Below are 25531 nucleotides of genomic sequence, written 5' to 3'. Positions count from 1 at the left end.
TATATATATATATATATATATATATATATATATATATATATATATATATATATATATATATATATATATATATATATATATATATATATATATATATATATATATATATATATATATATATATATATATATATATATATATATATATATATATATATATATATATATATATATATATATATATATATATATATATATATATATATAATATTAAACCTATTTGCTTAACTGCATTTTCTAAACTTTTTAAATTTTTTTAAAACAATTCAAAATTTAAAGACAGAAAGAGAGGAAAAAATAATGTGTAGAAAACTCATGCAAAACAGAATATTTAATAAAATAACCTTAGTGTGACTTGTTGCATGATACTTTTGAGGTTAGCATACATATTTACAATTTATTTTTACAAAAATAATATTAATAATTAATATCGATACATAAATATATTAAAATTATTTCGGATTTTAATTAGCCTATTAAATTTCTCACTTTAAAACAAATTTTCGTGGTTAATATTACATAGCGACATTCTCGTGATGATCGCCATGCGTTCGCTCAACTGTTGTATGCCACATAAATTAATCGCTAATGTAAGCGAATAAAAGGAAAAGAGTATTATACTGACCAGGATCTTGATCCTTGACCGTATTTTCGTGGATGCGAGTACCAAATATTCTGGAAACCCATGTCTGCACGTGTTATTATCAGAGAGAAACCTGAGAGAGGTCACGCCGCCGTTTTTCCTGTAACCAGAGAGAAACCTGAGAGAATCTTTATAATGTTGAGTATGATAAATAAAATAAATTTCTTTCTCTAATAAAAATAACATCTGCAAAAAATATTTTTTACCTTATTTATTATCCTTAGACAAAAGCATTTCAAGCAATTACACATGATATTTGTAATGTAGAAATAAGCCCGTATCAGACTATGCATTGAGATTGAAATTTGACCAATCAGAACAAGGAAATTTTAGTTCCTTTTAGCCTGATTGGTCAAATTTCAATCTTTAATACGTAGTCTGATCCGGGCTTAACGACATACTACTTATTGTAGAACGAGCCTTATGGCGCATCGCTAATGCTCATATGTTGTAAAGCTCGTATTATGCCCGTATCAGACTACGCATTGAAGATTGAGATTCAAGATTCAAGATTGAAATTTGACCAATCAGAATACAGAAATTTTAGCCCTTTTTGTTCTGATTAGTTAAATTCCAATCTTTAATCTTCAATCTTCAATTTTCAATGCGTAGTCTGATACGGGCTTTAGACTACGCATTAAAAATTGAAGGTTAAAGATTAAAGATTGGAATTTGACTAATCAGAACAAAAGGGACTAAGATTCCTTCATTCTAATTGGTCAAATTTCAATCTTGAATCTTGAATCTCAATCTTCAATGCTTAGTCTATAGTTTGATACGGGCTTAAGGCCAATATTACATTTGTCGTACGACAAACTTTTTAAGCGCATTGATTAGCTAATTTCTAGAGACTCAAGAAAGTTTCTATTTTGCAGCCAATCAATATGCTTAAAAAGTTTGTCGTACGACAAATGTAATATCGGCCTAAGGCCTGTTCTACAATAAGTCGTATGTCGTTAGTCGTAAGCATAGATAACGCAAGGGGCACAAAACAAAGTATGTCCTTTTCTACGTGCACCTTGGTCCCCACTCCTTAACACTCGATCTAGATATACTATGTCTATGGTCGTAAGCAAATTGATCAACCACAGTCGATTATTCCGAGAACATTTGACTGTAATTGGTCAATTTGCTTACGACTAACGACATACGGCTTATTGTAGAACGGGCCTTATTAAAAATTTTTTTTCGATTTTTTTTTAAATAAACGGGAAATTACCAAACGTTTTGGATGCGATACCAAACATTAGCAATCAACCATTGAACGATTGATAAAAAAAAATTTCCAAAAGTCAAAGTGGGGGGGCTAAAAAAAGGTCAAAAATTTGTTTACGATTTTGTCAAAAAACGGGAAACTACCAAACTTTTTTAATGCGATACCAAACATTACCAATCAACCACCAATCGATTGATAAAAAGAAAATTCCCAAAAGTAAAAGTGGGGGGGCTAACTTTGGGAAGGTCAGAGAATCGCATGAGAAGATGACTAAGGCCGGTATTCATAGTCCGTTCTTATATTCAAGATCGTCTTAAGTGTGGTCTTGGGTCGTCTTAAGATCTCATTCAACCAATGAAATGGCTGCTTAGGCCGGTATTCATAGTCCGTTCTTATATTCAAGATCGTCTTAAGTGTGGTCTTGGGTCGTCTTAAGATCCCATTCAACCAATGAAATGGCCGCATAGTATCTTAAGATCGTACTTAAGACGATCTTGAATATGAGAACGGACTGTGAATACCGGCCTAAATTTCATCACACGCGGCGCTTTTCCAAAACCTAATCTAATCTGACAACTATGTATCGATCACGTGACACATGCTCTTTTCTGCCGCTCGTGTTTAAATACGATACTTTTTCGAGCGTATATATAAATTTTTTATACATTATTATTTATGTTAATGAGATATATGAAATGCTATATAAGTATGTATCATTACTCGTCTAGCAAAAGAATGTTTATTTACACAAAAATGGTCATTTTTTTCAAACTCTTCAAAATTTTAAATAAAATTTTTAAATAAAGTGTGTAAAAATTACAAGAAGTATGAAATCAGGAAATACAGTAAATAAACCATATATAACTTTAAACTTTTGAAAGATTATATCTTATATAATCATCTTATATAATAATAAATATATATGGACAAGAATAATCATGGACTAAGAAATTCTCAAAAAATTCAGATTTGTCAAATCGGTTAAAAAATAAATTCTGTAATATTATATTATATATATATTACGATATATTGGATTGTGTTTTAGTAATCAATAATAAAACAGAAGTGTACTCATTCAAAATCATAGCCGTATAATTAAAATTATAATACATTATTAGAATGTTTTAATAAAATCAATAACAAAATAGTATTATAGCATACTTATTGAAAATCAATTGTATAATCAAAATTAAATACATTTAAAAATAATTTGCTGATTATATATTCATTTTGCAATTCTTTATGTTATTTTACGATTGGCATCGTCACATTATAAGTTTTTTATTGTATTTATTTCTGTCGGTAATTATGAATGTCATAATCCGCGATGTAGATTACAGTCATGCAAAGAGAAACCGGTTTTCTTCTTAACAACTGGGAGACGGTCCCATCCCACGTGGATAGGCCGTCGATGAAGCGGGGATAAGTTACAACGGTACTTTCACATGACGCTTTTCGTTGCTCAAAAGTAAACTCACTGCAGACTGTTAGTTGAGTTAACTCTAGTCACGTTTAAATCAAAATTACTATGTCAGACGACAAGAGGTACGATAGAAAAGAGAACGAAAAGGTACGAAACGCAAAAGGGTATTTAGATTAAATCAAAATAAAAGAGACGATAAAGTATTTAATTCTATTTCTCATTTTTTTGTTATTCATTCATCTTTAATCAGATTTAATAAATTTAATCATAATGACCGACAATGCTGTTACAGAAAACTCCATACATTATAAGAAGACAAATCATGAGTTTGAAGATGAAGACAGTTCTAAAGATTATTTTATCTTCTGTAGCGGGCCCGTTGATCTTTTACGGTATATCTTTTATTTATCAAACATACTCAAAGCATCTATTTGAAAGACCAATGACAATAAACGAGAATCAACCCAAATTCTGGATCTACGCCAAAAGCAACGATACCGGTTACTTGAAGCATGTATACGCGGTACTCCAACGACTCGGTTTTCAAGAGAGCAAAAATGAGTCTGACTGGGATCTATTGTGGGCCCATGATTATCCGTTTCGCGTGCTGTCCGCGAAATTAGGTAGACTGCGGGAACATCAGCGAATCAACCATTTCCCTGGTTGTGGCTACATCACGAACAAGGTGGATCTGTCGACGTCGCGCGGCGGGCGATATATACCAGCGGCGTTCAAGATACCTGAGGACCAACAAGCCTTCCTCGACTATGCCAAGTCAAATCCCGCGAAGCTGTTCGTACAGAAATCGAACGATCATCGGGGCATTCGCATTCGCGGCAACAATGACGCGAACTTCACCGATGGCACGTTCGTTCAAGAATTCATCGAGCGACCGTTCCTCGTGGATGGCTACAAGTTCGACATTGGCGTGTACGTTGTCATCACGTCCGTAGATCCGCTGCGACTATACGTCTACAAGGGCGACGTGCTGTTTCGCTTCTGTCCGGTGATATATTATCCTTTCGATCCAGAAGTTCTAGACAAGTACGTGGTTGGCGACGATTATCTACCGATTTGGAACGTGCCATCTTTGAAGAGATACTACACTGAGTTCGGGTTCTCGATGAAAGATACGTTCGACGCGTACGTCAGAGAGCGCGGAAAGAATCCGACCGAAATGTGGGAGCGAGTGTATGATGCTACCCGGGAAGTCGTGTTGATGAAGGAGATGCAAATAAGAGAAGTTTCTAGGCGCTTCGGCAATGGCAGGAATTTCTTCGAGCTCGTGAGATTCGATCTGGCTCTCGACGAGGACCTGAATGTCTATATGATGGAGGCGAACATGTCGCCGAATCTGTCTTCCGCGCATTATCCACCAAATCAATTGCTCTACGAGCAAGTCATATTCAATACGTTTGCGCTGATCGGTATCGGCAAGAGGATCAGAAGAGGATCCTTGAAGACTAGGCAAGTATAGCACATCGAGATTTACATGCACTTAAATGCGCGTACAAAAGAATTTTGTCTTGAAATTGGATGCCTAAAAATATAAAGTAGAATTATTCACACAAGAGATATTTAAATTATTGGCATTATTAATGTTGTAGAAATAAAGCAGAGGAAGAAATGGAGGTAGCAAACAAAAACATTGTGGTGCTACCAGAGCTCTGCAAGGAATGCAAGGATTGCTTTCGCATAGAGTGCCAGTTGTGTAGGCCTTGTTATACACTGGAAACAAAATTTATTTTGTCGCAGAGTTATCTTGAACATCAGAATCAGATGGATTTTCAACGAATCTTCCCGCCTCCGATTGTAAGTCGCGGAAGAATGTTATATTTCATCATGTAATTTTACTTCTGACCAAGAATATATCTGTTTGCAGACAAAGGATATGGTGTTACAAAACTATACACTGAGAAACCAATTACTCATCAGATGGTACCAAGGAAAATGCGAATTGGATAAGACATGGTGCAGTTGACATCATATGATATAGTTAGAAGTCTATCTTGTAAGTATTACATGTAATATTGAATATTTATTTCAGATATGTAAAACTGTATATATAGTATTCAATAAGTAAAAACACTTTAAATAAAAAGTCGTTTAACAAGTACATAAAAACGCGCGAAGAAATGTTGAATTTACTATTATTTCTATTATACTGTACACATATTATACATTAAATACATATATATGTAGAATATAAAAGATCATAAAAAAGATTCCAAATTATTCTATACTATAGCGCAATGTGTATTATATAATTAAAAAAAAGAAATGGAAATAAATATATTTTATATTCATATAATATACTAAATCATATGTATATAAAAAAATGTTTCACATATATCTATAAATAAGATACTAAATGCAAACAGATTATTTGTTCTCGGTTAACAAAGTTTCTTTCTTTCTTTTGACTTTTGACTCAGGCGCGTTTGGATTCACGCCTTTGTAAAAGTCTTTAAGCAATCTCATAGCCTCTTCTCTCTTAACGTTTCCTTGTATTATTACCTTTGAATCGTAAAATTTCGGTACCTCGAGAACACTGACGCAACCGCCAAATCGATCATTCGCACAACCGTATATAATACTACGTACTTGTAGTTGAAGCAATGCCGACATACACATTATGCATGGTTCTACTGTGACAATTACATCTAGGTTACGAAATACCGTTTCGTATTCCACGCGTTTCTCTTTACAAAACTTTAAGACTTGGTCGATGCAATTTATCTCTGCATGGCGAGTTGCATTACAAGTTTCATTCACTGTGTTATTGCCAGTTGCAATTATTTCATTGTTATATATAAATAAACAACCAACTGGGACTTCACCAGCTTTTAAAGATTCCTCAGCTTTTTGTAATGCAACGTCCATCCATGCCAAAGTATCCATAACAAACGCTATTAAATATTGTATTATATGTCGATATGATGTAATGATATTTTTAAAACTATGTTGTGCGCTACAGTTTTATAAAATTAATATTTTAATGTTTTTAATCTTTTGCAAAAAATGTAAATGTTGTCTTAAATAAAAATAATTTATCAATTTGAATTTTATCTTTTATATAAAAATAATGATTGTACCCTGTACAAGAAAGAATTTAAACAGTAGTACTTGCTTTCTCAAAAAATTTGAGCAATCCCAACTCATCTAACCGTTGCATAGCTGTTTCATTCCAATTTTGATTACCTACAGCTCTTGGACTGGGATGTCGCAGAACCATTATCTGAAAAAATCACATATAAATTAGTAAATCTTGATATATTATAATTAAAAAGATATTATTATGCAATATATTGCATAAATATATACATTACCTGTACATGAGAAAAACCTCCTGTCTGGACTGCAATCTGTGCTCTTTTTTCGGCATAATTTCCAATACCAACGATAATTTCCACTTTCAAGAGCCGTATTATATCTATCAAGGATTTGTCGCATGCCTCATGTAAAATTTTTTGTCCTTCTCCCTAAAAAGAACAGATAGTTCAGCATAAAGAAAAGAAATGTAGTGGGATAAATATTGCCTTTAATTCTGCTGGTGTAATGTTTCGAGCTTTGGCATCCATAAATGCAAATGGGCAATAATTGTGCATGTATGCATATCGAAAAAAGTTTTCTGGACTACCGCACAAATCTCGAAAGAGGCCCCACAATCTTAGTCCACTAATCTCACTACGTGTACATTGGAATCCTGTGACTTTTCGATCAGGATGTTCTTTTAACGGACTTCCAACAGGACCAAAAATTTGGAGCCAATTGCGCACCATGCTTATTTCTCCAAATGGCACACCAGTTTGTGACATGCCCCATGGTCCAGGATTCATGCCAACAAATAAAACTTTTTTTTCGCCAGTGCAGTACTTATGTACATACATGGCATGTGTTTCAGATGCATACTCAAGTGGATTGTAAATATATTGTATCACTGATGGAAAAGTAACATCTTTTAATTTAATACAAAGTTCTTGTTCAATTGATAATAATTTATCAGAAATTGATCCAAGCGCTACAGGTGTGTGTTCAATAGTATCTTTATTTTTTTCTATATTGGAAGTAGAGGTAAGCACTGTAGATGAATGTTCAATTGCATCTCGATTTTTCTCTGTACTTTGTTTTATACCCAAAGTTGTTTGTATTTGAGTCATGTAATCTAAGGTATCTGAACCTGATTGTTTAAGCTTTTTTGGACCTGACGCATCATCGCTTTTTACTCTGGTTCTCTTTGCACGAGGCATAGTTACTTTCAGAAAGTCTAATATCTAAGGAACTTAAGATTTTATTTATAAATTAGTTATTTTGAAATAACTAAGCTTTTTCTTTAAGAAACAACAGGATATATATATATTTAACAAAAGTTTAATATCATGTATTTTATAAGCGAGATATATGCTCTCTTGAACTAATTTCAAAATATAAAACACAACGCAGAATGTTTCTTCATATGCAGATGCGTTAACAAAAGATCATGTTCAATCTTTGAAACAAAACGATTATAACTGCACTTTTTTTGCAATATTAGTTTTGGATTATTAGTATCGCAATTCGGATTATTAGATTGATAAAACGTCACCACAATTATTGCAAATACAAAAGCTTCGTTCGTGTGTGTGATTCTAATATCATCTAGAATCGGCGAAACGCATCCGAATATTTCCAAAAATATTTTGTTACACAGTATACAAAGAAAAGCGCATACTTACTCTGTTTATTCCGCCAATTATACACTACATATATAAATATATGCACGCTGCTTCTACACTTTACTTCTCTCTTCCTTCTTCTCCTTCAAAATCTATGATATATCTATTTCAGTTTAAAAATACAGAAAGTGTAAAAAAAGTACATTTAAAATGAAACGATGAATCACGTGCATATATCTAACCTAATCTAATCAACCTAACTTTATTTTTATGTTTCAGAATGCATTCCATTTGGCATTATGAATGTTTGAAGCGTTTAATTGACCAATCAGGACAAAGAGTTTCTTTCTTTTTATCCTGATTGGTCAAGTCAGTTTCGAATTTTCGACTTTATAAAGAACTATTCAAAATAAATTTGTATAAAAATTTGCACAAAAATCGATCAATCATGTGGCAAATAAAAGATACATCATTTTGTTACATTCTTTAAATTATAAATGTGATTGTCTGACTTTTCTGTAAAAATATTTTATATGATTAATGATTATGCGAGTTCGCAAAATTTTTTCGTTCTGATTGGTCAATTAAACGCTACTTTACTTTACCCTATAAGTTTACGTTCGGAAACATCACCTGTGTGTACATACGAGCGTCATTCTATCTTCGTTATTGGGTGCGTTCAGGAAACACAACCGTTGAGTAGCAATCGAACGTGATTGGTTCTTACTTCTAGAACCAACAAATCAACGTCGAGAGTTGACAAGACGATGCTCAACAGTTGTGTTTCCTGAACGCGCCCATTTATTACAAGTTGAACAAAGATAGAACGACGCTCGTGTGTACACGGATGATATTTTCGAACACAGCCAATCATGTGTATGTCATATTCAAAAAATGGCGTCTGGTATAAAAAGAAAACAGAAATTGGTTGATATCGGAAGCGATTCGGATAATGAAACGGAAAGTAAGTACATGTCTATACGTATAATATCATTGACGATTCAAATCAATCAGTTTTAGATGTACATGATTTATTTTAATAAAATATAAAAAAACAGTTTGAGGTTAGGTAATATTTGGTGCGTTATAATTTTCGTTGCCTTTGAAAGTTTTTTTATAAGTATAATACATTTAATATTTATTTATATAAGTATCGATATTACATGAAACAATCAATAGCATTTTATATTTACCATTGTGTTGCATTTTCTGTGTTTAAATTATAATCTAAAATATTATCTAAAATTATATTTTCTTTCGTTACAGAGAATGCAAAACATGCAAAAATCAAATCAGAAACACCACGGTTGTGTCCATACTTGGATACGATTAATCGACAATTTTTAGATTTTGATTTTGAAAAATTATGTTCTGTATCGTTGTCAAGGATCAATGTATATGCCTGTCTGGTTTGTGGCAAATATTTTCAAGGGAGGGGGACTAACACTCATGCTTATACACATAGTGTAGCAGAGAGTCATCACGTATTTCTCAATCTGCATACATTAAAATTTTATTGTTTACCAGATAATTACGAAATTGTGGGTAAGTAAAAACATATTATTTTTGCATATTCTTTCCTTTCAGCAAATAAAACTTTAATACTTTAATGTTTATAGATTCATCATTGGATGACATTAAATATGTATTATATCCAACTTTTGACAAAGCACAAATAGCCCAATTAGATAAGTGTGACAGACAGAGTAGAGCAATTGATGGCTCTATGTATTCACCAGGCATAGTGGGATTGAATAATATAAAAGCAAATGATTACTGCAATGTTATTTTACAAGTAATTTATTTTATAAATATATATATATAAATATATCGCAATTTTGCAGGCGCTTTCACATGTTACACCTTTGAGAGATTTTTTCTTAAGAGAATCTAATTATTCCCATGTAAGAAGACCACCTGGTGATTCATCTTATCTCTTGGTACAAAGATTTGGAGAGCTTATGCGCAAATTATGGAATCCACGTAATTTTAAAGCACACGTGAGCCCTCATGAGATGCTGCAGGCTGTAGTTTTATGGAGTAAAAAAAGATTTCAATTCACAGAACAAGGTACATACTAAATTTCTTCATCGTACATTTCATTAAAGACATTCTTACTAATAAGACGCTATTTAGGTGATCCGGTGGACTTTTTATCATGGTTCTTAAATGCTCTTCATTTGGCACTAAATGGTACTAAAAAGCGTGATTCAAGTATCATTTATAAAACATTCTTAGGACATATGCGGATATATACACGAAAAATACCGCCATTAGAACTAGAAGAGAGCCAAAGAAGTGAACTGTTGCACACAGTAGAATATGGTGAAACTGTGACGGAAAGTCCGTTCTTATATCTTACTTGCGATCTCCCGCCGCCTCCATTATTCAAAGATCAATTCACGGAGAACATTATTCCACAAGTTAGTATTATGTGCATTGTGTCCCCAAATATTGATTACTATATCTAAGAATTTTGATATACAGCTACAAATAATCAATATAATTTCATATTTTTATTTATATAGGTGAATTTATACACACTGTTAAACAAATTTAATGCCATCACTGAAAAAGAATATAAGACCTATAAGGAAAATTTCATGAAAAGATTTGAGATTACTGAACTGCCACCTTATCTTATACTTTATATAAAAGTAAGTCTTAAGTTTAGTAAGTCCCATATTATATATATTATTAAAGTGAATATCTTGCATTATTTAATAATTTTTAATTGGTTTTAGAGATTTACGAAAAATACATTTTTTGTCGAGAAAAATCCAACAATTGTGAATTTTCCCGTTAAGTAAGTATATACATTCATTTTATGACATACACATTATTATATACCAAAATTATTAATATTTTAATTGTAATTTTTGATTATGTTTATAGAAATGTTGATTTTGGAGATATTTTAACACCGGAAATAAAGGCGAAGCATCCATATACAACATATGATTTAGTAGCCAATATAGTACACGACGGTGAGCCTGGTCAAGGAACATACCGAGTTCATATTTTGCATAGAGCCACTGGTCAGTGGTATGAGATGCAAGATTTACATGTCACCCAAATTTTGCCCCAAATGATTACTCTCACCGAAGCATATATACAGGTAAATTGGAAAAGAATATCTATTTTCTTTCAATTTACAATATTAAGTTAAGTTATATAACCTTAAATTTAAGTTTGAGTTATATAACATTAAATTAAATTATATATCACTTTCTTTTTATAGATTTATGAATTAAGGAAAGACGCGCACATGGAAAATGGTGACAATAAAACCAAGCAAACATGATGTTTTAAATAAAAATCTTGAAATATATAATTTACATTTTGTATATATAGACATCGTCGTCTTAATTTCTTGACATTTTTATACATAAGGTCTTACGATATTTCTAATAAGATACTATATTTTTTTTAATGCTATTTCTCTTTTTAATGTAGGTTGATATTACATAGATACAAATTTTTCTCTTATTCAAATTATCAATAAAGTTCTTTTTATAATTTCCAGTTAAAAAAATTAAATTATAATACGCGCATACTGAATCATTCTCGATACTAAGAAAAAAAAATTTGGTAAATATGAATATTAGATTCACTCCCAATGACTTTGATCTTGACAATATAAGTCAAGATCGTAACATTGATGATCGCACCGCGAGCATTATTTGTTTCTGTTTAACTTTCGTCGAGAACAACAAAGACGAACTAATTCTATGAGCGTTGCGTCGCCAAGTGTAGCCAAAAGTAGTAAATAGTAAATATAGTAAATAATAATGGTTAGTGTGGTAGGAAAGCGAAATGGTGGGGAGGCGACATGGCGGGGCGGCGAATTGGTGGGGAGGCGAATTGGCGGGGAGGCGGCGAGAAGTTGCGGAGATCCACGCGAGAGTGTCGCCGAGTCGGTTGAAGTTCGTGACGGGGCGAAGTTGCGGTCGGATCTTTGAATACGATCACGAGTGAAGATATATTTTTTTCGCGCGCGCGTCACCTTCCCCGCACTTTCCATTTCGCGGACGTGTCTTCTTCTCCGCGATCTTCGCTCGAATTTCTAATTTCGAAAAATCGCATAGATAAATCGCTCGCGCCGTTACGTGTGTGCAACGCGATGTCGCGCGAGTGAGTGTTCGCGAGTGTTCTTCTCCTATTCGGCACTTGGATTATCGCCGATATGACGACGATGACGACGCGGAATGTTCAACTGTAAACAGTGAGTACATCTATTCTCGCGATAAAACGCGAAAGGCAACGTTTTGAACAGGCGTTTCGCGGTACCCTTCTTTGCGATGGCGCCTGCGTTTCTATCACGAATACGCAGAAGCGAGCGACGTTTGAAAACTCGCTGCCCGCGGTGGCAACGGTCGCGTCCTTCACGTTCGACCTCCCGTTCACAGCGTCGTCTACGAACGATTTCTGTTTCTCTTTCACTCTTTTCTTAAGAATCTTTCCCGGCTGACGTTGCGTTATTCTCGCTGCTCGCTCTCGTCCGATTCTAATTTTCACCGGTCGCCCGGTTTATTCTAGCCCGGCTGCAACTTCACGTCGGCGTCGCGCCGATATATCCGCGTATGAGTATATTCATCTACCTACCTACCTACCTACCCGCTTATCCCACCACGTCGAATACCTGTTTCGCGCGGTGCTCGAAAAAAACTGTTCGATCGTATGGTCGTCGTCGCGAAGGAGCAAGGTGGAACGGTCGTGGGGCGCGCGATTGCCGGAGACAGGGCGGGAAGAGGAAGGAGAGGTGGTGCGTTGACTCCCGCGGAAGAGGATTCCGCGAGTTTTGGATTCCTATAGCGTTCCGCGATTGTCGCGTGTCATGTAAACTCGTTTCTGCGCGCGGGACTCGCGCGGATCAGTTAAAAGATCGTTTCATCTCATGTCAAACATTTCGGAGTCGCGTGCGGTTTTGTAATATTGACTGCTTAAAGATAATGCTTGAAGATCTAATAGATTATTCAGACGAAATTGTTGTCTCGATATTTAAAATTAAAATATTATACTTCGAAGTTGAAATTATTTTATTTATTGTGCGAAATCATTGTGGACTGTCGTGTCAATTTTCACCTTCATCGTGTCATACATAATGCGAAATTAATGTTTACAGTATACGAAACAAAAAATCTTTAAAATACACTCGTAATATTTTTACTACCAATTTTTGATAACCACTATAATATGAAATTAAATTGCAGTGGTATCATATATGAATAATGTAATTAAATAATGAACAATCGGAAGAATTTTAATTTTAATTTTAATGCTATTGATAATAGGATATGCGAATCATAAAATTTTATTTCGCATTAATGATGGGATATATTAAAGAAATTAATTCTGTTAAAACATGTGTTGTTCATTTAATGAATTAATAATTATAACTGATATATATTTAATCTAGAGACAGAGATCTTATGAATAAATTAAAAGATATGAAATCTCTATCAAGAATCGGGTGGGTTTTCGTATCTGGCGAGTACAAACACGAATAATCCTGAAATGTTCTGAAGGTTAATTTTGACGTGAGTGCGCGATATATTATCTCTAATTATGTAACGTACGATATAAAGGTTCGTCTCGTATAGCATTCACGGAATTACCAGAGACACTTTAACAACGATATCATTAATCACACCAGTATGTATGATGGAAATCCTGATTAATTAAACGATAAATACTGTTTAAATCGTTGAAGTCGATAAAAGTGATTTTTTGTTTATTCGAGAAAATCTTTCTCGGTTAAACAAAAAATCATTTATCGGGACACTTTCAAACATCTGTATACAATCGTTAATTATTAATTAATTATAAAGATATAGCGATGTTTTATCATGAGAGATATTCACTCTTAAAATCTTATCTAATAAATATCTTTTTTGCTTATAAGATTTTAGTGGAGGAAGATACTCAAAAAGAAAAATTTATATTTTTCTATACATATAAATATAAAAAGAAATAAGAGAAACAGAAATTATTTGTCGGAAAAATGAAATTGACATTTTTTATCGTTTGAATATTTTTTTTATTACTGACATATAATGATCATTATTTAATTTAATTATTAATGTAAAATTCGTAAACTGTCAAATTAAAAGATATATAATACGATAAAGCACGAATCTAAATAAGGTAATAGAAAACACAAGATAGTGCGAAACTTAATTGAGTAGACTGCAACTATCTATGATTCTATGCAATAGCAGGCTGGCAACAGCCAGTCATGTAACGTCCATATGCGACTATCTGTAATTGAATATGATGATGATGATATTATACCTTGCGAGGTCGCAAGATATTTTCGTATCTTGGGTTATACAAGTCATGATTCTGTAAAAATCATTACATTATGTGCATGCAAATATATCTTGATCGGTGATTTACATCCGTATATCTATTCGAAAGTCGCTTATTTTTCGAGAGCGATCTTCGAGCGACAGACAGAATTGATAGCGATGCTCGATTATCGTATCCTCAGGAATTCTCACTACTAAGAGATCGAGGATAAAATTCCCAAGAGAATACTCAATTTAAGCGAACAGACTGCTCCATTTAATCTTATGGTGCATTAGCGAATGCAATATTTTTACTACGCCAATTTTACCTCTCTCTTATATCATATAATAAATTATAAAGCAAAAAGAAAATAAATTCATACTATTATAATGTACAATAAATATAATAATATAAAACGTTACAATAGAAAAATTAAATGAGACAAGTTTTGCACTCAAATATTGTTTGGTGTACGAGATAATAAGAGATAATTTAATACTTTTTAATGCTTTTTGAAAAATTCCAATAATATTCATTCTTTTTTATTTATATCTATATTATCGAGATACGTAATGAAACGGGGATAAAACGGAGATGAAATAAAACGGAGAGAGAAATTTTAACGTGAATTTCATCTAATGTGTGGGCGCTTTAAATTTTTCGACGTGACCTAGAACCATCTATGGATTGGAGGGAACAAACAAGCGTAAATTGTCTTCCTTAAATCTTCGAATCTAGGACAATCGTTTATGGAACAGAAACTTTTTCGTGATTGGAGTTGCAATCTCAATATTCATTATTATTATTTGTTCGGTGAAAAATAATTTTTTTTCCCTTTTTTTTTTGCGGAGATCGATAATGTAAAACATATAAACGATTATTTATCAAAGAATGACGAAATCTAGATAATTTTGATAATTCGCTTTTTATTTACATATTTCTTTGATTTGATCGCTTTTATTTACTTTTATCAAGTTAATTATTCAGAAATTTTATGTTTAATTAGCATTTCTATAATATACAAAAAAATTATAGACGTCATTTAATTTATTTTCTCTTAAACACTATACGCGAGTTTTGTGTTAGAAGAGAGCACTTTACACGGTGATTAGTAGTTGAAAAGATGACATCGTCGCCTCGACTCACGTGAATCAGATACACACGAATGCATACAAGGTACTATTCTCATTTACGTAATGCACTGTACGGGATGGAAACAATGTTGCCGTGCTTCACCAGCAGATGTCGAAAAGGAAAGAGGGAAGTTTCGAGGCTGTTGTTATTGAGTCCGTATTTATTATTTCGAAGAAACGTTCAACTCAGTTGCAACGCTTAGGAACGCAGATTGTTGCAACGATGTACAGAGTGTACAAGCTGTCCTTGGAGATTATTCGGCGCGTCCTCACGTTTGATAAATATTGAAACGCTCTCGCCGAGCGAAATTTCGCACAATGCACGCTATTCCGGAGAGACGAGTAATCCCGCAGTTGCACAGCATGTGATACATGCTGTAACTGTGATTTTATATTGATGTATGCATGGCATTTTGCCATTTGTTTGAGCTTTCACATGTCTCAGGAAGATGAAATGCGCTTTAGCAGCTGATATACTTGTTGTATTCTTTTTATGAATGTTTGGGAAATCGTCTCGTTTCTGCTTCAGAAAATTCCAGAGTTATTGCTTTTCTTGGCAGAGAAACAACTCGAATAGTACGTCATTCTAGAGCAAACGAGCAATATATAAAGTATTTCGATATTTTTAATTTCGATTTAACAACTACTGAATTTCTTGTTAAAATGAAAACGTCATGTTTATGTTTTGGAAAGTAAACAATGTTAGATATGCAATTTAATAAACTTGAAATGCAGCCATATTGATCCTTGTTCGCTAGATGAAATTCATATTAATTGCTCATATTTTTATCGGGACAGCTTTGTAAGCAGGACTTGTAAAGAGCTCAGCGCATTTTGTTGCTTTCAGTTTTCTCGTGGTTTAGGATCAATGTAAATGCGTGAATTGAAATGCATCAGCTGCGAGCGTATGCATTTTTCTGAACGTTATATTCGCGACCGATCAACTCGCGCAGTATACAGGATAACGGAGAAAGATTTCTTTTGCGAAGAAAAAAAGGCAAGAAATTGCGTTACTCTTTCGTGGCGGAAGATGTTGAAAGATTAGGAACGAGAATTTATGCGTAGCGGTAATGGGAAATCAGAGAGAGAAATGTGTGCATCGCGCTTGCATCGTTTGAGCGATTCAATAATGAGGTCAGAACAATTGAGGTCCGTGGAGAGAATTCCGTTTTCTCGTATTAGTTTAAATAAAATATTTATATTGTTCCTTCTCTCTCTCCTATATGAGAAAAAAAATTGTGAGCGATATTGCAAGGTATTTTTCGCGTGACATTTAATTAATTAATTATTAATGTTTAATGTTTTCGCGGAAAGATTTGAAAAATTATGCTACTAAATTGTATGACAATTTTTGTTATCTAATATTTCCCATGTCGTGAGAGTGTTATGCGTTGCATCGAACAAAAACGAAGCCTCTTGATCAATTATCTTTTCCGTTTCGTTACCATGCCCGTGATATTTACGCTTTTAAGTACACATTGAATTTTATCGTAGCTCGTTGCACTTATGAATGAAGATGGTCGTCGTCCCGTGGGGAAGCACCAGATCGATTAACCTTTTATGACGTGAAGTCTTTTTTTTTTTGTCGCGATACTCGTCGGATAAACAGTTCGAAATAGTAGGGAGCGAATTTCATCGCTGTAGGCGCTCTTGTATTTATGAATGGCTGGGGAATAGATCGAGTGACTTTCAGGAAAATGTCATCACTCACATAACACAAGAGAGAGTTGCTGTTGTTTTGATACTGGTAATATTTCACTACAGGAATATAAATTTAATTTATTAGCGTATTGGGATACATGTGCGCGAATGATAAATGCGAAACAACGCATATGAGCAATACAATTTTTTTTTTTGTTATTGTCGAGATATTCTTTTTCTCTCTCGTGAAGATTCCTTAACATAAATTTTGCAAATTTTTAAATATTACTTTATTACGAATATACAAAAAAAGGTTTTTTTATCTCACATTTTCTTGCAAAATTAAATAAATTAAATAGCGTAATAATCTTCAATCTGTACGCGAGAATGTGTGGGTCGCAATGTACATAAATCGTATTTCAATTAGGAATTAATATTCAAGTAAAAAAGCAACTTTTTTGGCGACTGATTCGCGCTGCGTATTTACATACACGTATGTAATGTTTTGCAATAAAATTCTACTTTGCATAAAATATACGATACGCTGATAGTCATTCAAGTTCGACCGCGTAACGTTGGAAGTAGGCTAACTCGCGAAGTGCGGCGACCAAATGGCTATTGCCAGTAAATGCAACTATTGTGACCCACAGCCTGCGCTTTCCGTTAGACGTTATTATCCGAACCACCTGTCTTAACGTGCGCTTCCCCTCTTCCTCTTCCGTTATCTCCTTCCTCGTATCTACATATCCTTTCTCTTCCTTGTCTTCTTCCTTCCCTCGTCGTCCGTCTCACTCTCTCTTCCCACCGCGGGCACCATATTCGTACCTCTACTGTTACACCTGCGTTTCTTAGATGGTTCTGCGACAGTTACCTTAGAGAGCCCCGCGAGGCATGTCAATTATTAAATCAATGATTTATCTTTCTTTCATTCATGCCTCTTTTATCTACGTACATTTTTTATAAGGTTACGTATAGAAATCTCGGATGAATGCACACTAATTTCTATTTATTATCGCTATATTATATTCCATTATAAATACGTAAAAACGAGATTGAAACTGCATAATGGACGCAAATGTGTCGCGGTAAATAAGTAATTTAAAGGTAAATAAATATATAATTTCGTGCTTTGCGTAAAGTTCTGTAAAAGTTACGTAGAGTTCCCTAATATGGGTACTCTCGCGGTATGACACCGTGAAAATAGAGAGTCTCACTTTTTTTTTCTTCCCTGCGGGTGTATCTCAAAACTTTGTCCTTCAAATCCTTTTACATGCCGCCGCTGGGCAAAGTTGCGTAAAGGGAACGATCCCACGCGTGGCACAACCTCGTTCGCGCCCGCGACGCAATGTAAATGTTGCATGTATTTGCAAACGGTTATACACAATGGCGTATTTGCAAATTACCCTCGACGAAAATGGGATCTGAAAAGTCGCAATGTTACATCATGATGCGTCGCGGTAACGTAATGTCTCTCGGGCGTTGCTGAAAACCCCCGCAACTATATCCGTAGATCTTTCGATGAGACTTTTTCGTATAACGAGCTGAATGAATTTACGTAAATTAGCAACATTGATTTATAGTGATAGTTAATGTATACTATAGCCTGCAATATTATTTTCTCTAATTGAATATTAATTAATGTTTATAATTAATGGTCAATTAGTCGTGTTTTTAGATGTAATGAACAATGGTTCATGAATGTTACAATGCTACACACTTCTTTATTTATAACAGAATTATTTTAAATACTTTCCTTGAACACTTGCGATTGTTTTTATTTTGACGGAACATATTTTATTTTACGATACATTTATATTGTAAACAAATATTTTAAATTATTAATTATAATATTGTTTAATACTTTTTCTCTCTCTCTCTCTCTTTGTCTTTACAAAGGACACAATTTGAATCAATCTACAAAGTTAATTTACAAAAGATATAATTTGTTAAATTAATTTATTGAGGATATATTCATTAAATGCAATCACGTAGGCGTTGCTTCAAATGAAGGATTTACATGCGTCATTTCGCGTTGATTAATAATTTCGTGTTAATGTGTTTTCGCAATGGAAAGTTTAACGCACAGATTGCCGCCTTATCGTCAACTCAAATATTTATTCGTAATATTAGCATTTCTTGATCTAAAATCTTCCGGTAATTTATTATGAATAACTCTCTATGTATCGAAACTTTATAGAATATTCAATCTTTTGCCGTTATTAAATCTCCTTGGGAAAGATTTCCCATAAATACAGCAAGTGTGTAGTATGTTGTGTGAGATAAAGCTTGGTAATTTCACTGGTATTTAGCATCACGTTTAACGGGACATGTGGATCCATGATTCCCAGCTATACTTGTTTTAATTTGAATATCGCGTTCGACATCAATAGGAGCGGCAATCAAATAAAATATAAATAATATAACTTAGAATAATTTGTTAATTAACAAATTTGTTAATTAACTATGGAAATCGTTTAAAATTTTCAAAGTCTTAGCGTGGCTAGTGAGTATTAGAAACTTTGTTGTTACTGCATATTTTATTGTACATACATAATGTGAACTTTAATATTATACTCTCTCTCTCTTTCTCTCTCTAAATTTTTTATTAACATTTTAGCTTTTGATATAAGCAAATAGATTAAAAAATGTCATATTTAAAAAAAGCAAAAAATACAGATTTTCATAAAAAAGCAAGATAAAGAGATGTTAATACTTGGTATGAAATACGATCTGTAACCTCGACTGTGTGCGAGACAAAGTCGAAAGTCTAGTGCGTCTTTCAGAAAGTAGCAGAGCACGCACAAAAGACAATAGCCGTAGTTGCACAATTCCGTGCCGCTACTACTATCGTTGAGCACTCTCTGGAACAGGCGAGGCAGTAGTAGCGGTAAAAAGTGATGAGGCTAAGTTAAAATTCGCAGCCGGTCGCGCGTCGCGTGATCGCGATTCATTCTCGATTTTATCGGAGCAAGAAGGAAAAAGAAGAGAAAAAGGAAGATGCGCGAAGTGATCCAACCTTCGGATTGCATCACCTTCGAAGGGTCCTCGCTTCCGGCCAATTGTATCTTGGATTTCTTTCGGTCTCACGCTTCGCATAACTTCTCGTCAGTCAGATCATTCTCGTTCTTCCTTCTCCCTCTTCGTTCCTTTTTCTCTTCCTCTCTATACACACACCCATACACAAACACACATAAAATTTGATTCTGCTAGTTTTAATCATGTTACATGCTTCTGCCTTTCATAATTTGGATCATGTTTATTACATCATTCTATCCGTAAATAAATGTTGTTTTTTTTTCCCATAAGTTACAATTATGGTTCATGTACAAAGAAAATTAACAATGATAAATATTCTTATGTTAGTAAATTATTATGTATGCCTTTTTTATTCGAATTATTCTATAATTATTTTAACGCATCTTTTTGAGCGATTATCCTGCTTATAAAGTATATTTTTATATAGTAATTTATTGTGTTGTTTAATAGAGATTTTTGGTTTGTAGCACATTACAAATTATATATTTTTCTCATCCTAGTTATTACTTTCGCTCTCGCACATCGTTGTAAATGTTCGAAAATTGCACGGAATTTCATACTTTGCGCCAATGGCTTCGTCGAGGAACGCGTTAGGAATTTCGGGTTGAGAGGAAAGGGCTCGAAGATATTCAAATTCATAACCCTTTAAAATATATTAAGAAAATATTTTTGACAATATGAAATTATTGGCATTAAGATGTAAAAGAATTTATTTGTAGAATATAGAATTATTATAATAGGATTATAAAAATATGATAATTCACGCCAGCATGAATTTCTCCTCGGAATTATGAATATAATATTTGGCATTTGCTGAAATAACAAACTGATATTTTATCATTTATTTCTTATACGAATTTTGTTTACAGTTTGGTTTAATTTGCGCTTTTTAGTTCGCGGAAATTTTTAAATTGGCAAAAATTGATATTTGCATATCAAATTTTTGGTGGATATCTTATTTGGAGATTAAAATTTACGTATATCCCGGATTTTCGTACGCATTTGCAAGGGGAAAGCAGGATATGAGGGTTGATACGATCGATGTCGGAGCGGAAAACGGGAAGTCAGGCATGAATTATCTCAAATTTATATTAAAAGCTTCGTTTCCCGATGCGAAAAGCCGCAGAAAATGCGTTTACGCGTGAGGGTGCGATATGTCAATTTTCGGGCAATTTCGCGGCAATTTCCTGATCCCATAAATGCAAGGAAAAGGGGAGAAAAGCGGATTTACACGAGGGAAGAAAATCTAAGAATCTAAGCATTTTGCGAATATAAACCGGATAAATGTTCCGAAAATAAAATTGAAGATTATGTTGATATTGATTGCAAGAAAAGCTCATCAATCTATTGTTTTTTGAGAAATTATTATTTCATTTTGTTAGCTAAAAGTGAACAGTTTATTTTATTTCTAAAATAGATTTTTTTTAAATAGATAATTTTTTCTATATTTAATATTTTTGCACATTATGTTCAAAGTTTAAAACCAATATAATTTTAATTTTAAAATTTTGATGCTGTAGACGTAAGAAAATAATTTATTTGTTATAATAATAAAAATGCGAGAGTATTTACGTAATTTACATTTTTTTATATTTATGGTCTCGATATTAAATTCAATAATTTAATTCTAATCTTTGGCAATAACGTTTCTGTTTTTTTTATAATATTATAATGGTAAAAGCGATAAGTTTTATGTGAAGCGGACTCTTATAATCGCACTCCCGCACGATTCTTGCACGCAATAACGACTCTCATTAATCCGCATGCCACGTAGCTTGTTTTTTGAGACATGTCCTGGCTGTGGCATGAGGAACCGGAAGTGGTTGTCTGGACATGTACGGCCACGTATCGGGAAAGGACGGTTCATTGTCGCTTGTGCAACGACCGTTGAAACCTGTGTGCATGATGTACGATACATATATTAGTTTTATATAAATCGGGGGTACGAGTATACCTTTACAAATCGACTATACACACATTCTCTCTTTTTCTCCAAATAATTTTTATTTCACGTATGATATATCTTTTGTTCGAGAGAAATCGAACGCAATCACATCGTCATCGTCCTCGAAACGAAAATGTCATCGAAAATGAATTCTCGCGAAAGATAACTACATAGTACGCGTGGCACGTTAGAAATGGCAGAGTATTCATTGCGGCCGATTTGATTCTGATAACGGCATTGCAGGTGCAACGACGAGCTATAGAAGTCCATCGAGGGAAATGGTAATTTAAGAGTAGAATCGATCGTCAGGTCTCTGCAAGTTGTGCTCGCCATTTTTTTTTTTTTTTTGTTTCTAGCAATTTAATTGTGGATAGTGTCGTTTTGAGTTAAATATGATCGAATTGCCCTTGCAATAATTTTCAATGTTATTGAATTAAATATTTTCGCGTATACATACATTGACAGAAATGCAATTTAAATATTTGATAGATTATCCCACATTATTAATTCTCAATTTCTTCATAATATACATGTACATAAAATAATTATTTTCAGAATTGAATTATATAATATTGTATGCAAAACACCGTAGATTTTTTATCACATTTATATTAAACATTTACTTATATCTTCGCAGTTTTTTCAGTTATTAGATTTAAAATAAAATTGATAATTAAAATAAAGATAGAAGAAAATATATTATCCGCGACCTTTTTTTTTGTTAGTCGGATAATACAATATGATTTATAATATTAACAAAAATTAATATTAATGTATTCGAATCCCATTAATAAAATATTTTTGTTTGATACGTGCTTAAATTACGCAAATTAATATTAATCATAATCTTATTTATTACCGAGAACTCTATATATGTCTTTTAGTTAGTGAACATATAAATTTGTAATTATTTTGCATATTTTTTAACTTTCTATACACAATCTTTTTTTATTGTTTCCTGAAACAAAAAAGAAAATATATTTTTAGCTGTAAAAAAATTATAATATTATATCGGAGAAAAATGACGTACGTGGAAACATGTGCGATGACGAGCGTATGGCCGAGACAATCGACTTTTCGACGGTACCAGGTGCGCGCGGACTTGGAATTCGATCGCAGCAGGTGACTCGCTCGCTCGCGTGCTACTCTCGCGTGATCTCGTGTGCGCGCGTATTAAAGCGGCCGTCGTACTATCGATTCGTTAGGGGAGGTTCAGTGACCATCGAACAGCTCGGACTCCTTTGCCGAGCTCTGTGTATTGTATGTACCGCTGGTATATAAACTGTATAGCTTTCAAACTTGACTTGAACAGTCGGCGTACAAATGTTGTTATTAACAGTAATAGTAAAATACAAACGGTGCGTAGAAACGGACCATAATAAGGACATTGACCTATATCCATCTTGCAGATTTAATGCTAAATATGATATTGCATTTTGTCTGATTAATGTCAGCATGACATGCAATGTCAGTAAAAGATAGCAATCGTATAGTCATATTTAGCATTAAATTTGCGGTGAAAATAATTTCTTTAATAGTTTAATAATAAACTATATAAAATTAAATATAATTATAAGAATAAAAATGATTATCACTGAATAATATCAATATTTTAGTAATATTGATTAAAATTGTAAAAAAACTTAATATAAAAAATATTAATTTATAATGATATTGAATACACAACGATATGGTTGCATGGCACATATATGATTTTATATATTTTTGTCATATAGAGAAATAAATATTTATTCTATTAAAAATGCATCGAGTCTGACGAATCTTACTGATATAACTAAATAATGACTGATTATTAGATAGTGAGAATTAGTCACTGGATATGAAATATTTAATATCTTTGTGCGTTTTAAGAGCGTTTTTCCTTCTGCATTTTGAATTCGGCAAAAGTTGAGAAATGACTGTGATATCTGGGTTTACATATTTTTATTATTAAAATTGATCATTTTGTTCCCAGTTTATGACTTTTACGTCATATTTGACATCGGGAAGGACCTTGAATTTTATGTATTTTATATCCCAAATGTAAAAATTGCCCGACGTAGAATTAGCATTCCCGTTAAAATAAAGCGATTTGCAATCGGGTTAAAAGAAGAAAAAAAAAGTTCATATTGTCATATTTTTCAACATTATCGCGACCTAACATCGAGGCTATCGATTTTATTCGGAACAACGACAGACGGAAAAAATTGTCGCAGGTCTTCGAAACGGACGGTATAATTTCGCGAGAAACATTTACTATGAGAACTTCGACGAGGCGACGAGAAAGAGAGCAAAAGAAAACGTAATAAAGTTTATTATGCCGGCTCGGCAGGTTCTTCGATGAGAAACGTAGTAAAACGCGCGAAGGGCGAAGACAAGCGGATAAGGAGAAAGCAGTTTCACTATGCGTCAGTTGGAATCTTAAGTACGGGTTTAGTTGGGACGAATATAGAGAGCTATACCAAAAATACTTTGATTCAGCCTGATATAGGCCTGAAAATTTCAATCATTTTATTATTAATTTGTGTAATTGTCTGAATTACGCACATTTATGTATAAAATACTTTATTTTCTTAATTTCTATCAAATTATTAACGACTAATTTTTAATTTGTCTAAAAAATCCTATCCAAGAAATATTCGGATTTTTTACTTATTGTTACAACAAACACAATAAAATTTCATATATATTAAGCATATTATTTTATATATCACTTTTCTAGAAAAAAATATATTTAAAAAATATTTTAACATATATATTGTGAATAAAATAATTTGAATTTGGAACCGTACAAATGCATTAATACTTAATATCGCGAATGCGTGATAAAAGCTGTAGAAAAGCGGTTTGTTGAATTTCCTATGCGTCATTGCTCTCTCACGCGTGTTGCATATGCGAGAAGCGAATTCTAAAGATGCACGTAAACCGCGAGACGATTAAGTATGACTAATCGCTCGAGGAAGGAACGATGTGCGAAGGCTAAAAGCAGCGATATCGAGATATGTAGTCGATTCCTCGATAGCACGGGGTGCAATGCCTCCCGCAGGTAATCGCTCTTACAAGGACTCGAATATAAAGACGGCGGTCGTTAATTATACATACGGAACATTAGATTAACGACTTTGAAAAAATTTCTCTTTCGTGACGCGAAATGACATATCGCGGTGACATATTGCCGGCGCCACTCTTTATTATTTTAATCGCCTCTTACTCATGCGGATATTTTATTTTATCCAATCTGATAGAAATTATTTTACAGATAATGGAGGTGGTGAGATTAAAAAAATGGAAGGTAACTCTCACGTGTTCTTGCATTAATGAGCCATATTAAAGTGATCGTAGCCAGATAATTGCGCCTTTCTGTTAGATTAACCCAATCTCTAAATATATATCTCGAATATCTCGTATCGCGAATGAATAATAAAAAGCTTTAAAGATTTTTGTGGAATATACTGATTTTTAAAAATATTGACTAATATAACCGATTTATATACGAATGAATTTAAACGATTTAGAACGATAATGTAATTATATAAAATATAAATATAA

The 25531-nt window shown here is 33.2% G+C and overlaps 5 protein-coding genes and 1 pseudogene across 5 annotated transcripts in view; 3 read left to right on the top strand and 3 right to left on the bottom strand.

Moving 5' to 3' along the window:
• The window catches only part of LOC115243294 (40S ribosomal protein S29), a 1768-nt gene extending 1005 nt beyond the window's left edge, over positions 1-763 (bottom strand). The window contains exon 1 of the mRNA XM_029820140.1: positions 625-763. Within this exon, the coding sequence (XP_029676000.1) occupies positions 625-686 (62 nt within the window). The 5' untranslated portion in view covers positions 687-763. The remainder of the gene's footprint in view (positions 1-624) is intronic.
• A 2399-nt stretch (positions 764-3162) lies between these two features.
• On the top strand, positions 3163-5306 carry LOC115243431 (tubulin polyglutamylase TTLL7). The gene is made up of 4 exons (XM_029820442.1): positions 3163-3428; positions 3574-4748; positions 4889-5093; positions 5164-5306. Exons 1-4 carry the CDS (start codon positions 3387-3389, stop codon positions 5260-5262), a joined length of 1521 nt encoding a protein of 506 aa, XP_029676302.1. The 5' UTR covers positions 3163-3386; the 3' UTR covers positions 5263-5306.
• On the bottom strand, positions 5304-8230 carry LOC115243434 (tRNA-specific adenosine deaminase 2). Its single transcript, XM_029820444.1, has 3 exons — positions 7997-8230; positions 6611-6763; positions 5304-6519 (listed from the first exon to the last, which is right to left on the bottom strand). The coding sequence occupies exon 3, from the start codon at positions 6180-6182 to the stop codon at positions 5664-5666; it is 519 nt and encodes a 172-aa protein (XP_029676304.1). The 5' UTR covers positions 6183-6519; positions 6611-6763; positions 7997-8230; the 3' UTR covers positions 5304-5663.
• LOC115243432 (single-strand selective monofunctional uracil DNA glycosylase) lies at positions 6713-7998 on the bottom strand. The gene has a single exon (XM_029820443.1). It carries the CDS (start codon positions 7529-7531, stop codon positions 6782-6784), a length of 750 nt encoding a protein of 249 aa, XP_029676303.1. The 5' UTR covers positions 7532-7998; the 3' UTR covers positions 6713-6781.
• Positions 8231-8802: 572 nt separating the features above from the next.
• On the top strand, positions 8803-11291 carry LOC115243430 (U4/U6.U5 tri-snRNP-associated protein 2). The gene is made up of 9 exons (XM_029820441.1): positions 8803-8900; positions 9203-9481; positions 9556-9731; positions 9781-10006; positions 10073-10359; positions 10465-10593; positions 10681-10742; positions 10832-11054; positions 11178-11291. The coding sequence occupies exons 1-9, from the start codon at positions 8831-8833 to the stop codon at positions 11238-11240; spliced, it is 1515 nt and encodes a 504-aa protein (XP_029676301.1). The 5' UTR covers positions 8803-8830; the 3' UTR covers positions 11241-11291.
• A 552-nt stretch (positions 11292-11843) lies between these two features.
• The window catches only part of LOC115243677, a 32948-nt pseudogene continuing 19260 nt past the window's right edge, over positions 11844-25531 (top strand).

Source organism: Formica exsecta, unplaced genomic scaffold, assembly GCF_003651465.1.
Source record: "Formica exsecta isolate Colony F162 unplaced genomic scaffold, ASM365146v1 scaffold72, whole genome shotgun sequence".
Classification (NCBI taxonomy): Eukaryota; Metazoa; Arthropoda; class Insecta; order Hymenoptera; family Formicidae; genus Formica; species Formica exsecta.
This window is presented reverse-complemented; position numbering and strand designations above follow the sequence as displayed.

Bases quoted from the DNA above. Each gene is read 5' to 3' on its own strand.
- LOC115243434 (XM_029820444.1), bottom strand. From the start codon at position 6,182: ATGGATACTTTGGCATGGATGGACGTTGCATTACAAAAAGCTGAGGAA.
- LOC115243430 (XM_029820441.1), top strand. From the start codon at position 8,831: ATGGCGTCTGGTATAAAAAGAAAACAGAAATTGGTTGATATCGGAAGC. The intron at 8,901-9,202 runs GTAAGTACATGT...CTTTCGTTACAG, and splicing joins TTCGGATAATGAAACGGAAA to AGAATGCAAAACATGCAAAA. The intron at 10,594-10,680 runs GTAAGTCTTAAG...AATTGGTTTTAG, and splicing joins ATCTTATACTTTATATAAAA to AGATTTACGAAAAATACATT.
- LOC115243432 (XM_029820443.1), bottom strand. From the start codon at position 7,531: ATGCCTCGTGCAAAGAGAACCAGAGTAAAAAGCGATGATGCGTCAGGT.
- LOC115243431 (XM_029820442.1), top strand. From the start codon at position 3,387: ATGTCAGACGACAAGAGGTACGATAGAAAAGAGAACGAAAAG. The intron at 3,429-3,573 runs GTACGAAACGCA...ATGCTGTTACAG, and splicing joins ATAGAAAAGAGAACGAAAAG to AAAACTCCATACATTATAAG. The intron at 4,749-4,888 runs GCAAGTATAGCA...TTAATGTTGTAG, and splicing joins AGAGGATCCTTGAAGACTAG to AAATAAAGCAGAGGAAGAAA.